The sequence below is a fragment of the Plectrocnemia conspersa genome, unplaced genomic scaffold, assembly GCF_051122295.1.
Source record: "Plectrocnemia conspersa isolate PC_06_02 unplaced genomic scaffold, ASM5112229v1 ptg000009l, whole genome shotgun sequence".
In the NCBI taxonomy this organism is placed as follows: Eukaryota; Metazoa; Arthropoda; class Insecta; order Trichoptera; family Polycentropodidae; genus Plectrocnemia; species Plectrocnemia conspersa.
In genome coordinates, this window is record NW_028277173.1 from 10,795,608 (window position 1) to 10,809,557 (window position 13,950).

At 31.5% G+C, this 13,950-nt stretch overlaps 1 protein-coding gene across 2 annotated transcripts in view; it reads left to right on the forward strand.

Moving 5' to 3' along the window:
• Nucleotides 1-13,950, forward strand: part of LOC148231899 (tyrosine-protein phosphatase 10D-like) — a 52,001-nt gene that overhangs the window by 26,708 nt on the left and 11,343 nt on the right. For both annotated transcript variants that reach the window (XR_015810692.1, XM_088192479.1), the window contains exons 2-3: nt 13,327-13,573; nt 13,639-13,929. Coding sequence is in view for 1 of the 2 variants with exons in the window: in XM_088192479.1 (XP_088048605.1) it covers nt 13,327-13,573; nt 13,639-13,929 (538 nt within the window). In the remaining variant the exon portion in view is untranslated. The remainder of the gene's footprint in view (nt 1-13,326; nt 13,574-13,638; nt 13,930-13,950) is intronic.

Genomic DNA, 13,950 nt, shown 5'->3' on the forward strand with positions numbered 1-13,950 from the left:
CATTTTCTCCAACCAGAATTGAGTTTTCTCTTGTTAACCCCACCTCGTACTTTATCAATAATCTTGACGCAACACACGATGTGGAAAAAAATTTTTCAAAAGTCTCTAAGAGTAAAAATTTCTCCTTCGGTTACTTCAAAGCATAGCTGAAATAGTAATTTGGCTTAAAGCTTTTTGTAGTTCAAAATTAACAGCTGATACATAGACTGGAGTAATGGGCGGTATTGGGATGAATAACCTTGATCTAAATGAGCTCGAATTCTTCCAGTAAGTCGTCCTCAAGGTCTAGAAAAGGAATAGTAATGCTTCCTCCACACTCTCTGGAAGTAGGCCATGGTTGGGCAAGGACGGAAAATATAATGTGTTAATTCGGGGTTACTTCGGTCGAGCTCGGGTCTGCCCGCTCTAATGTCTCGGCGACCTCGACAATATTCGGTAGACCTTTGGTTCGGTAACTTCCAGAGAGTGTAGAGGAAGCATAATATTATCTATAAACAACAAGACTAGTGGCAAATTATTTTCTAAAAGATATGTCTTCTCTGCAAGAAAAATCACTGACTGTCGAGAATAATCATCGGCTTTGTTGGGGAAAAAGTGACGCAATACGTACTGCTCGTTTATCAAGTCAAAATTGATTTAAAAAATGCTCTTATTGCGGAACACTCGAAAACCAATATGTATGTATATGATAACGCTTCAATACAATATGATTTATTTAGCTACATATACTATGCGATATTCACATGTAGGATAATCACTCATCGCTTGAGAGGTACACACATTTATTGTAACAAAAGATCATAGTTTATCAACTGCATATTCTAAGAATTGAGGATAAATGATCCGTTTCATGAAATTTTCCCACAGATTAACAGGCAAAATATAAATACTTTTCAGAATTATAGATTATGAAAGGCGATCAGGGACTTTAATTAAACAAACGGATTAAGCTGAGATATATTTATTTAAATGTTTTATCTTTGAGATATTAGCATTTAAATTCATTCGGTTAATTTTTGCTCGTCCTGTTAATTTTACACTAATTCACCGACAGTCAAGATTGACACGTCTCATAAACGTAGGCCATATCTAATTATCGCCTAAACGGCGAAATGATAAAAACGTGATCTGTATAAACAAGTTTTTTCGCAATTCAATGTTACCGTTGGTGTTCAATTTTCAAAGCTAATAACCTATGTGTCATCCTGACACTTCCTAGAATTCTAGTGGTCGTCTTTGTCGATCGAATGCATTCGAAAATTCTGGACCTTGTCCAAAAATCGCCCGGGCAATGTGATAAGAAATATGTGGGCGTGTTACGCACGTAGAAACAGAACCGAAATTTCATGAAATATGCACATATAAATAAACCATTATGATTTCATACTTCATTATAGAAACATATTATGTGTGGCAATTTTCAAGGCAATTGTTAAACGCTAATCGTGTGGTTATGGTTAACGTGTGATTTTTATTGAACGTGTAAACAGACTCACATTTGCTTTGTGCAATATTGTTTTTAATATTATTAATAGTCGTTTATTATATATTTGTCTACAACTTCAGGTATGCATTACAATATTATTATTTTATCTGATCAAAGAAAACCGATTCAAATTAAAAAAATATATAGATAATCTGGAGAACTTCTGGAGTGTTCTTCATGTCATCAAATTACAGTTATGATGGTGAATTGCGGATGACCACTTAGTAACATTTTTTATGAGTAAAATAAAAATAAACTATCTTTAGGATACAATTCCTTGTATTCTCGGTGTAGCGTGTACTCAATGAAGCACGTTTTGAGGATGTTGAAAGGTGGTGTCAACCAGACCTACCGAGAGGGGACAAATTCTCGGAGCCCGTTCTACTTGAGGGGCCCGACTCATAGCTAGAATATATTTAAAAAAAAAGTAAAAATCGACCACAAATAATGAATCTACATTTGTTTAAATGTATTTCAGGTATAAATTCCTTCTGCCTTTTTTATACATACAATAAATAAAAGGAGTCCTTCAAAAATATCCACTTTCTAGGTAGTACTTTCACAATAAACATTATTATAAAAAGGGAAAGATTTTAGTTTTTTTGATGCGGCTCCGTTTGTGTTAAAATTTGTTTGCAAATTATTGTTGACTTTATTGCTCTGAACTTGTTAAAAGTCAACGTAAATATAAACGTATGTTTCGGTAATGGATATTAAATATTATTATTTAATATTTTAAAGAGTTTGTGTTGATGATTTTATTGACTTGTTTATGTTTTTAATAAAAGTAATCACAATAAATTTTAAATATCCGGCAAATTGGCAATTGGAAATTCTATCATTAAAAGAGATTAGATTACCTATTAGAGTACGCTCGGGATAAGGATGCCGGTTTGCTATTGTGTGCGTGTACATGTATATGAGAGGGAGAAGCGATGTAGCGTGTACTTCGTTGTCTCGCTTTCTCTTTTAAGGACAGTCGCTGATTCGTCAACGCTGGTATTCGTCATTAAAGTGCAGTGTGGCACAGAAGTTTGATATTCTCTAGTGATTTATTTTAAATAATTTTGTGTTGATATTGCTTTGAAACCCAGATATGCCCACTGTCCCATGGGTAGGTCACTAAACTCCTGCCACTGTTTTTTATTTATAAATGAAATTTTAAGAGAAAAAAATTTTTTGGGCATATATAGGTTAATTGATATCAAGGCTTCAAATATACACTGTAAGTTATTCGTTCTCTTACCCGTGGATTAAAATATTTTAATTATTTTTCCATTAATCCGTACGTTGTTGGTTTTTTTACACTATTCTCTTAAGACTTAAAAAAGTTATTATTCTTATCGTTGCGCCAATGATATTTTTTTAATTTATTCAGTGGATTCTAATGATTTAATAGAGTCGTCGAGACATTAAACAAACTGCGAATAATTTCTTTCCCCATTTTATATCTTTTTGCTTTTGAAGAATAGCTAAAGACTTCATTATTTTTTTGACTAGTGAAAGATTTTGAATTTTGCAAATATTTAATTAATGACATCAATGTCTGGTTTCTTCGATTATATAATATATTTTTAATTGTCCGTTGAAATTTCCAACTTAGCTCAGATGTATGTATGTATGTTAAATAAATATATATTTTCTTTTAAAATAAAAAAATTAAATATTCTGAGCGAAATTGTTTTGAGTCACACAGTTCACGCACACAATAACAAACCGGAATCCTTATCCCGAGCGTACTTTATTATTTTGGGTATTCGTTAATTGTACTCAATGATATACTTTTTTACGATTAATCGTAATGCTTATACTTTTTTTATACATTGTGAACTAGGATTGGGAGTAACTTGGTTAACGAGTGTTTCACAATTCGATTTTTTGACTTGATAAACGAGCAATGTTTTTAAAATACAAACTGTACGTATTGCGTCAATTTCTCTCTATCTGAGCAGGTGATTCTTCTTGCAGTGAAAACATAACTTAACTTAAAATAATTTGCCACTCAAAACTTTGTTGATTATGGATAATGCTCCTGCTCATAATCCAGACTTTGAGGACGATTTACTGAAGGTATTCGAGTTCATTAAGATCAAGTTTCTTCCACCCATCACCACTCCATTACTTCAGCTCATGGATCAGCAGGTTATTTTGAATTTCAAAAATCTTGATACCAAATAACTAGTTCAACTATGCTTCGAAGTAGACTTCTTATGGTGAAATTTGCTTTGATATACAAGTAATTTGAAATACTAGCAAGTTTCTGGAACGAATTATGTTCGTAAACCTAGGTTAATATATGATATTATCAATCAAACTCATTTCTAAAAACATTGAGATTTCTTGTTTCTTCATGCCAAATTTTATGCTTCGCGCATCAAAACTGCACTGAGCGAAACGTCGACCGTGTTCGATCATAATCTCGTCAAACGAGCATCACATTAAGGTCATTGTCTAAACTCCATCATGAGATTCAGTGTCGATCTTGATAAAATCTCGATCATCTACTTATGATAAAAAGCCGAAAAGAAGATCGCCCATCTGGTACAAGGTCACGTTCGTCCCTGTGCCTAAAATGAACGAGTCCGCAACATCAAAAGGTCCAATCGATGTCGGCGAACCAAAATAGATTAGATAAAGGTGTATCCTGGACGAAATTGCCAACACGTTACTGTTAAAATCGTCGAGATGGACAAAGAACTAGACGGCCTTGTCGACTGTTGTACATATACATAGTATGTGGCATGCAATGATAACACTATTGTAAAATTATTATCTCACATCTTTCATACATGCTTGGTATGATTATAATATCTGAATAATAAAATATTCGGTAACGCAGCCGAATAACAAGATGATATTTTACTAGTTTGATTAGATTAAAAATCTTGAAATTGAATTATTGATAGATAAATGATAAAAAAAACATGTATGCTCTATCGCGTTTTCATAAATGTGTTGTTAGATAATACATTTGAATAAGTCAAGATCATTGAGATATTTAAATAAATAATCTTAATATTATGTAGTATATAAACATATAACGCATGAAGTTAGCCACGAGTACAATAATAAATATTTTATTAATGGTTTTAAACTCGGCTATATTTATTTATTTAATTGAAATAATTTAATTTTAAATCTCTATATAATAACAGCATACTATCTGATTTATTAAAAAAAAATTATTCTCACGATTTTATATTTAATAAAGTATCTTTTATTAAATATAAAATCGTTTCAGCAGTTTATAAATATAAAGTATTAGATTTAAATATGTATTAATGAATTAATTAGATTTTTGATGCAAAATAAATATAGATAGCGGTGTACCATTCGTCGATGTTTCAACGAGTACCATACTAGTAAAAGGCTAAACGGTTATGTATTTATATTGCTATATATTGATCGTTCGGGAACAAATAATGTAAACACAGGTGCGATTACATCATCGTCCTAAGTGTACACACGCTGGGGCGATGAAGTCATCACATTTGGCTCTATACGCTTATTCTAGCTAGCTGTTAATTTATAGATGTTACATTTAAAAGATTTTATATGTAAGTGTATGAAAAAATCATTCAAGGTAATGAAACAGTTCAAATTTATACGACGGCCGTCTTATAAAAACACAACGTGCTAAAGAAAAAATAAAAAATATTTGATTAAAAGTTGTAAACTTGTATTGTAGAGATACATATGCATATGTAAAAATGATATTAGTATATTTTTGGCTCACGGATGGTGATGGCTGACAATGAGACATAGATCGGGCCGCTGCAGTGTTAGTTTAGTGATTGTATAATATTCAGTTACATATTATATTGAAAATGCTGACACAAGAGATCGGCGGCCGAGGCGCCGCTAGTCGTAGCCTTCCCGTCGAGATCCATTGAAAAAAATTTTAGTCTACAATAAAAAAATTCGAATACTTCATCCATTTTTATTCAATATTCGAATAGTTGAAAACTACGAATAATTGAGTTAGAAGTCCTCGAAAATCTCAAAGACTGCGGTGGGCTGGGCGTTTAATGAGAATGCCAACTAGCAGAACCTCAAGGATAATGATCCTGTAGAAACCCCAGAGATCAAGATCAAAAAAGCGATGGATCGGGTGTGTGGATGAAGATTGCAGGACGCTGGGCATAAGAAGTTGGAAGAAGGAGGCAAGGGATCGAAAGGGGTGGATGATATTAACAAATAATGCCAAAACCGACCACTGGATGTAGAACCGTGGGAGAAGAGATGAATTATTCTGTAGATTATTAATAAATAGAAATAAATAAATACATTTCCATTGAATTATCTGTTATAAATTATATCAATTAATCAAAAATATCAAATTATACCAAAAAGGTCGCGAAAGTTCTTTACAACTATTTACTATAAAATCGAAGAACATAATCATCCCTAGATAGATTAAAAATCACAGAAATAATTGTTATAATACAAAGTTATTAAAATTAACATTTTTTGGTAAAAATAATGTTCTTATTATATGCAATTTGTGTATATATTATTTAAATTATTTTGGCATGTCTTTATTTAATGTTAATATATATTTTTTTTCGTTTTTTTCGGGAAATATTTTCATATCTATTCATTATTTTTAATATCAAAAAACTATTAATTCAAGATTCGAATGAGGGGATATTTACCTGTATTATTTCAATATTATACGGTGATTAGTGACCATCTTCTAACAGAAGCCAAACTTGTACATGCTTCAAATTGTATGTCAATAATTCCGGCCTTGTAAAAAATTGAATTTCTCTGCCATTGACCTAAAATAAGCCATAATAATATAAATTTTAACGATCATCACCACTTAAGAGTCAAATCCGCAAATGTTGGTCTCGCAAAATAGTATAATAAAACTATCACAAAAAACACAATGAAGACACTCTTCTTTGAATAGCACAAAATATAAAAAAAAGTAATGGACTGAACGAAAAAACAGTTCTGCCTTTTTGTTCGATTTTCGCACGGCATAGTTTATCAATTTTCAGCGAAATATCTTTTAGAACGGTGCGAATTATATTTATATAGAAAAATAGCAATCAAAAAGACCAAATTAAACTATAGAAACTGTGCCAAGACGTCCGCGGGAAGAAATCTCTTCATTTTGACCGAAAACAATGCGCCAATCTGGAGCAGGGTTAAAATTAACCGCGGCTCAGAATAACGTATCAATTTTGTTAAACAACGGTTCAGAGCAGATCTTTTTAAATTCATAAAAAATGAAAGTTGTAATTAAAAATGTTAATTAAATAATAGCATACTCGTTATTAACGAATATATTTGTAATAAATTGCATTAAACGTTAATTAAGAGATACTCGGATTATAATTAAATCACATGGACAGAATAACCACATGAGAAAATATAATATATGAGGAATATAACCTTGGTTGTCAGATTATTTTTATTTTTTCGGTTTAACATTTCAGATCTTGATGTTGATGTTGATTTATAATTTTTATCATTGAAACATTCACGAATGATTTCGAAATCTTTTTTGTATCAAATGTGCAAAATATAATAAGAAAGGGTTAACATTAAATATACAATTTAATAAATAATTATGAAACGTACATTGTGTGTTCAAAACTGGAATTTTAAAAAGACCAGAACATTTTAATCTAAATATTAGGGAGAACGATGAAAGGAAAAACAAACATCCTGGTTCTAACATTGATGTGTATTTATAATGAAAAATGCTTTAGATTACGTTCTAGTTCGTTTGCTTAAATATTTTTATGTTAATTTCTTTAATAAAATTGTGACGTATAAATATCACATTTATATTTTTTTCATAATTATTTAGAGAATGATGATTGATTCGAATACTTAACCCGCTCTACAATATACATTGTTGTTTCTTTTTTTTATAAATTATATAAACACATTAGTTGTTAAGTCTAATTTTTATTATATATCAGCGATTTTAAAATTATTTTATAAGGATTACTGATCTTCATTTTTACAAGAGTATTTAGCTTTGTTGTGATATGGACAAATCGTTTACAATTCAGTATAAATAATTATCACGGTATTAGATTTTTTATAAAGCAGGATTTCTCTATAAGGAAAATTCTACAAGAGATCTTGTCATTTTGTTTAATTTTAACCTTCACGCGGTCAATATTTTCAATAAAATGCGACTTCGCATTTTATATGACACATTCGTAAAGTTATATAAGATGGAGTCCCCCCTTATTAGAAATTTCCTAATATATTTATGTCGCAAAAAATGTGTAGATATTTTCCATCTGAATAACTTAGTAAAGTTCTTCATTTTCGCTTGTATGTATGTATAGTATATAACTTATAAAAATTATTTTGCTTGTAGGCGTCACAAATATAGTATATTAATATAATTTGATTGGTATAAAATAGATATTGTAACGCGATTTAAATAACGTTCAATGTTGGCTTCTGTTCCAAACCACACGCCATAAAAGTGTATTATAAGATATAATTACCATCACAAAGCTGCTTCGGTATTATAATGGCAGACACTTTGATTTCACAGCTATAATAACACAGAGTCGATTTCTTAGTCATATTGACTCGATGACCTCGGAGCCTTCGAAACGGATACGAATAACGGTTATCCGGAGTCTTCTAAACTTAGTGGCGAACGTGTCAAACTACCAAACTGGAGCTTGGTTCTAAGCCAGCCAGCTGGTCTACTCGCTGGGATCAATCTGACGAATAAATAAATTATTTCTCGACTAATGAACGGGCAAATTTTAAAAACGCGGGACAAACATCTCGCTCTGCATTTCTTCAAAACTGACGTTGTATTCAGAGAAAGACTGGTTATGTGGGTACAACAAGACGGTTATGTGGGCTCAAAGCATTAGCAGACACAAAAGAGGTATTGCGTGCGACGTTAACTATAAATGCATTGATTCGTCTCGCTTCTTTTGATTATGTTTTTTTCTACTGTAAATTGACTGCGTGTAAGCGAAAAGTTGCGTTTGACCTCGTGGTTAAAATATGTTTAATACGACAAGATTAGCACACATCTTTCAAATTGATAGTCGAGGTCTTCGTGGAGAGTCTAATTCAATTTCAATTGTATTTATTTTCAACATAAATATTTTTTATTATCACATGCGGAAGTAGGATATTGGTTAACAGTTGTTTAATACACGTTAAAATCATATTCAATTACTCCAATCAAATTTATAATGGAAATATATGCCATTTTAAGCCATTAAACCATTTAAATCCTCTAGGTCTAAAAATATTTTTATAACATATGTATTATTTTATCATATTTTACAACCAAGAGTGACATACCTGATTTATATGTAAAAGTATTTGTTAATTTTCAAACTGACTAGTTTTTTCTCATAGCGCAATTGCTCATTTTTTATAGCCAATTTTATAATTTAAAAAAAATCTTCCAGCAAAAGCCGCAAGAATTAAGTAAATTGTTGTAAATAAAAGGACGAAAAAAACATTTTTTCAAGTTTTTTAATTTTTTTACATACAATTTAAAAAAATATTTTTAATATTTTATTTAAATTTCTATTTTTAGCTGTTTCTCTCCATTTTTTTTTACCGAAGTTACGATATTTTAAACTTTTTTGAATAGCTGTCATTTTGAAAAAATAATGGCGGACCAGTCAAGCTAACTAACTTATTAAATTATTACGTTTGAAACATTTTGGCCTTAGCAGGTTATGTGTCGCCCTTCTACTATGTTTTAGAAAAAATAATTAAACTGAATAAAATTATGTGCTGTCGTTGAAACTCAACTTGACAGTTGACGAAGCGTCCATTTGCTGCACAAACACAAACCTAACTGACCTAATGAAAGTTTTGTGGTACACGTGACTTTACAATTTATTTATATGTGTGCATGTCGGATGGCGTCGCGACTTTTTATTGAAGTTATACATATTTTTAATAATATAAATATAATTTGATCAAGTATACCAGTTAAAATGTATCAAACAATTGATTATTTTAATGATCAACACTCAATATAAGTGACACTAGTTATGTACTGCGCTGATGATCTGATACACGTACGTTCGGAACATTTTGGCCTTAACAGTTGATATGTTGTCCTACAACTATTTTTTGAGATGAAATTCGCTGGTGGCGTTGCAGCATATAATTTCACATATATAGACACAACATAGACTAAACTTTATTTTAAATATATGGATATTGTGAAAATGAGATATACATATGCAAATCTAAGATTTTTTGTCTAATTCAGTAGCGCTTATTGGTTAAGTTATATTTTGGCTAGTAGAAATATAGATCTACCGGCGAAAATGTATTCGGATATGATTTTATTAAAATGTCAATGAAAATATAATTTCATTTTAATATATACATACATATATTCACTGTAACATATGACGATAATAAAATGTTATAGCATTATTTACAAACTGACGATATCTAAAAATAAATCTTTAGAGGGATAAAATAAATTTACAGCTGAAATTAGTTTGTAATTTTATATAATATAAGACCCCCAAGACAAGAACATGACATGAAAATAAGTTATAATATCCATTAAACTATGACGTGTGTCTATTCATATGAACACACTAGCATCGCTCGAATACGACTAGAAGTAATTTATATATCTTTCTATCGAAGCTAAATATATCATTCTTCAAATGCCTACTATACCTTTATCGAATATAAAACATTACATAATGAATCAACCATAGTTTAAGAATTAAGTACGCATTTCTTGTCAAGAAAAATGTATGTCAAAGACGAAAATACGTTAAGTAATATATATTTTTACAATATTTCAATCACTGTTTCCTCTACAAAACTTTGGAGTAGCGTTTTGCTATCAAATTAGTATTTCGAGAGATCGATTGATGCTAGTTTCTATCGTCATATTATTTTATATAACATCAATAATTTTATTTTATTTAAAACAAATTTTCATACTATTATAATACATGGTCTTAATATGTGATGTATATAGCGTAACCTACGTAGCGAATATCCAATTTATATTCAATTACGTTGGACTATATATCTCTCAAGATTCGCAACACATTTCACAAATTTTATGCTACATTACATTTTAAAGAAATTGTAATTTAAAATATTGAAAATCGTTTATCAAATCGGTAACCTACAGCCAACCTTTAACGGTCAAACACATCGTTCATCGAAATCGTCTGAAAAGTTGTCCAGACGTAAAGATAGCTCTCGCTTTATACGTATATTTAGTCAGCGTTCATGTACGTTCGTTATTTTATTACACATGCGAATATTTCGCCCTCGAAAGCGTTCGTGGTATATCTGTCTTTAGAAACCGACTGGCTGGGGAGAGAAACAGTACGTCTACCCTTTCAAAGGGACACTCGTATAGTCGTCATGCACACCACCCGCAAAACGCCCAGCTTGGGGGGTGCTTAATAATTCTTAACAATTTCAAGTTCTGCGAATATCGCAGATTTTCAAAGGTAATTTGTAGTATTTATAGTATAATTTTGTTGGTAAATTATTATTTTTCTTTTCGAGTTCATTGTTGAGGCTTGAGACTCTCTCACGACGTGCGAGAGCAATCGCATTGTGATGTAACAACGATTATCACTTTCAATTGTGATAATCGCCAGTCTCGCGGGGGCCGGTCCTGCACAATGAAGAATTTTTAATTTTTGATTTAATCGTGCGCTTAAATATCACTGTGGCAATGAAGTTTATTGTATTAGACAACGATATCTGTAAAATAATGTACATACTATATATAATGTGACCAGATTTTAAAAATATCAAAAGAGAAAAACATCTTCGAGAATCACGATCGCTTCCTCTTTTGATGGCCGTTAGAGCCAAGACGTCCGCACTAGCAGACTTGCCGTTGCCATCCGGCTCCTTAACCCTTTGACCGCGGATGACACCTATAGAAGTCATCAAGAAAATCGCCAGTATGCATTGGACACCTAAAGGTGTCATGATCCTTTGAGCCTTGCTATATATATATTTTTTGGTTGAAAAACACTTTAATTATTGAAATAATATTTAAATATCTTATGGTATAAATAGGTGCTCCCCCACATATTAACAAACTTCTTTATTATTTTGTATTATTATTTTACCATTGTGACGCATTGGGGTAACCTGTTGGTCACGATGATCTTAATTTAATTTAAATAAATAAACAAATTTATTATCCAAGTGAGAAATAAAAATAAACGGTAATATGTCGAAAAAGTACTAAATTTTAATTTTAAACATATGTTTTTATAATATTAACTTTACACTTAAATGCCATTGACTAACCCGTGAATCATTTCTTGATAATGTTTAAAAACATTAATGAAGTATTTACATATATTATTTCTCAATTCGTAAAGATTATTGTAGGTACTAGCATCATTTACAAGTTAACCAAGTCTTTTATTATTATTTAAAAAAATAAATACTGACGCGTGAAGAGAAATAACAGGTGACCCACTAATTAGTCGCTGGCGTTTAAAGGGTTAAAAACCTAATATCATTTTCAATATTTTTAAATGCAGTTTTAAATTCATGTTGTTTATTTAGGTTACCTTAACTCAAATATCATTTGTTTATTATTATGTGATTGATTCCTATCTTAAAATGGTATTAATTGTTTTAAGTACATAAAAAATTGTGAGGCATTCAAATGGATTATACATGGATGATGGATTTTAATGTTGCAATTACTGCTATTTCATTGATCGTATATTAAATTCTAAACAACTCAAACCGAGCATAACCATTGTTTTTTCTTATACTCCACCATGTGACGAATATAAAATGTAGCGTATGACATCTGTCGCGAATCACTCGTCCGTGAAATATTGACTACACCTGCCATAAGTCCCGCGGCTACCTGTGACACACAGGTGGGAAAAAATCGTAATGGCGCCGGTCCTTCACGGTAAAACGTCTGTCTGGTGTAGAGTGGGTCGCTGTCTCGCTTGCATATTCAGTACTCATTACCTCAGCTTGTTTGACATTCGTTTCAATGATGCTGTCGCCGTCAGTCCAGGGCTGTCAAACCATTGGTCGATTTCATTAATTCATACTATTAAATATTTATTTCAAGCCGTTCAACCAGATTTTTTCCACTTTTTTTAAAATATACATTTATGTTAATGCATAATTAATGCTACTCAACATTTTTATTTACTAAAAGCAGAAGCTCAGATTAAATTAAAATAAAATAATTTTGTGAAAATGTGAGTGCTAATACTTTTTTTCGTTAATATCATTATTGCTTATTAATTTTCTTGATCTTTAAAGCTCTTTTTGAAAAATAATAGCAAATATCTATTTTTATGAAATGATATGGTAGTTCGCATATCTCAAGCGAATAACGCACCCACACATACGCATTAGACATTGCGAGCAACCCTTTGGAAACGCTCTTCCGTCTCCGACTTCCATTCATTAATCCGGACAAAAGAGCGCCTGTCTATCTATGTATGTCTGCCTATTTTCTCATGACTGTCTATTTGAAAAAAAAACTCTTTGAAACTTTTCATTTGAGCGCGTTGTTGAATTTTACCCCATCCCTTTCCCTGTAAAGTGCGTTTTTAATATAGCAATTCACATATGTTACATCAATATTTTTTTATTTATTTTTATATTTGGATAATTATATTTCTAAATAATTTAACACAGGTTTGTAAGTATCAAGATTTGTATTATAAATATGTATTTTTTCACCCGTGACTAACTTCATGCGTTATACACACATGGTTGTTTATTATATTACTATATATTTTACAAATCTAAAATATACACATATGTATTAAAAAATGTTAACAAAGTGACCAATATCATTAATCAATCAATCTTTTTTCTTTCAGGTTTCTTTATGTGCAGATCTTGTAATAGAAATACCAGGCAATCTTGGTCAAGATGGCTCGTTTTACCGTCTTGACTATCACCCACCCAGAGGACATCCTCCACCAAACACCACAATCGCTTCAAAAGACATTGGCGACGTCATACAATTCTCACAAGCTCTCCCTGGCACAAAATATGAATTCTGGCTATACTACTCAAACGGAACTGTCAACGGGCTGCTAACATGGTCCGCTTCAATCACCACAGGTAATCAATTGTATACAATCAAATCAGTCAGATTTATATTATATCATATAATTTTAAATTAACAGCTCCGGACCCTCCTTCGAATCTGACTGTAGTGGCACCAGAAGGCAAACAGGCTGTGATGGCCGTTATAGTGTCTTGGTCGCCACCCTTGCAAGGATTATTCTCTTCGTTTAGACTCAGATTAGGATCTCTATCAGAACCGTCTATGTCACCTCGAACTTTCCAAGTCGAAGATGGCTCACTACAACATGTCATAAGAGATTTGCTACCAGGAGCAACATATCAACTGCAAGCTTACACCGTCTTTGAAGGGAAAGAGAGCGTCGCTTATACCAGCACTAACTTTACAACAAGTAAGATTTATTTATTAACAC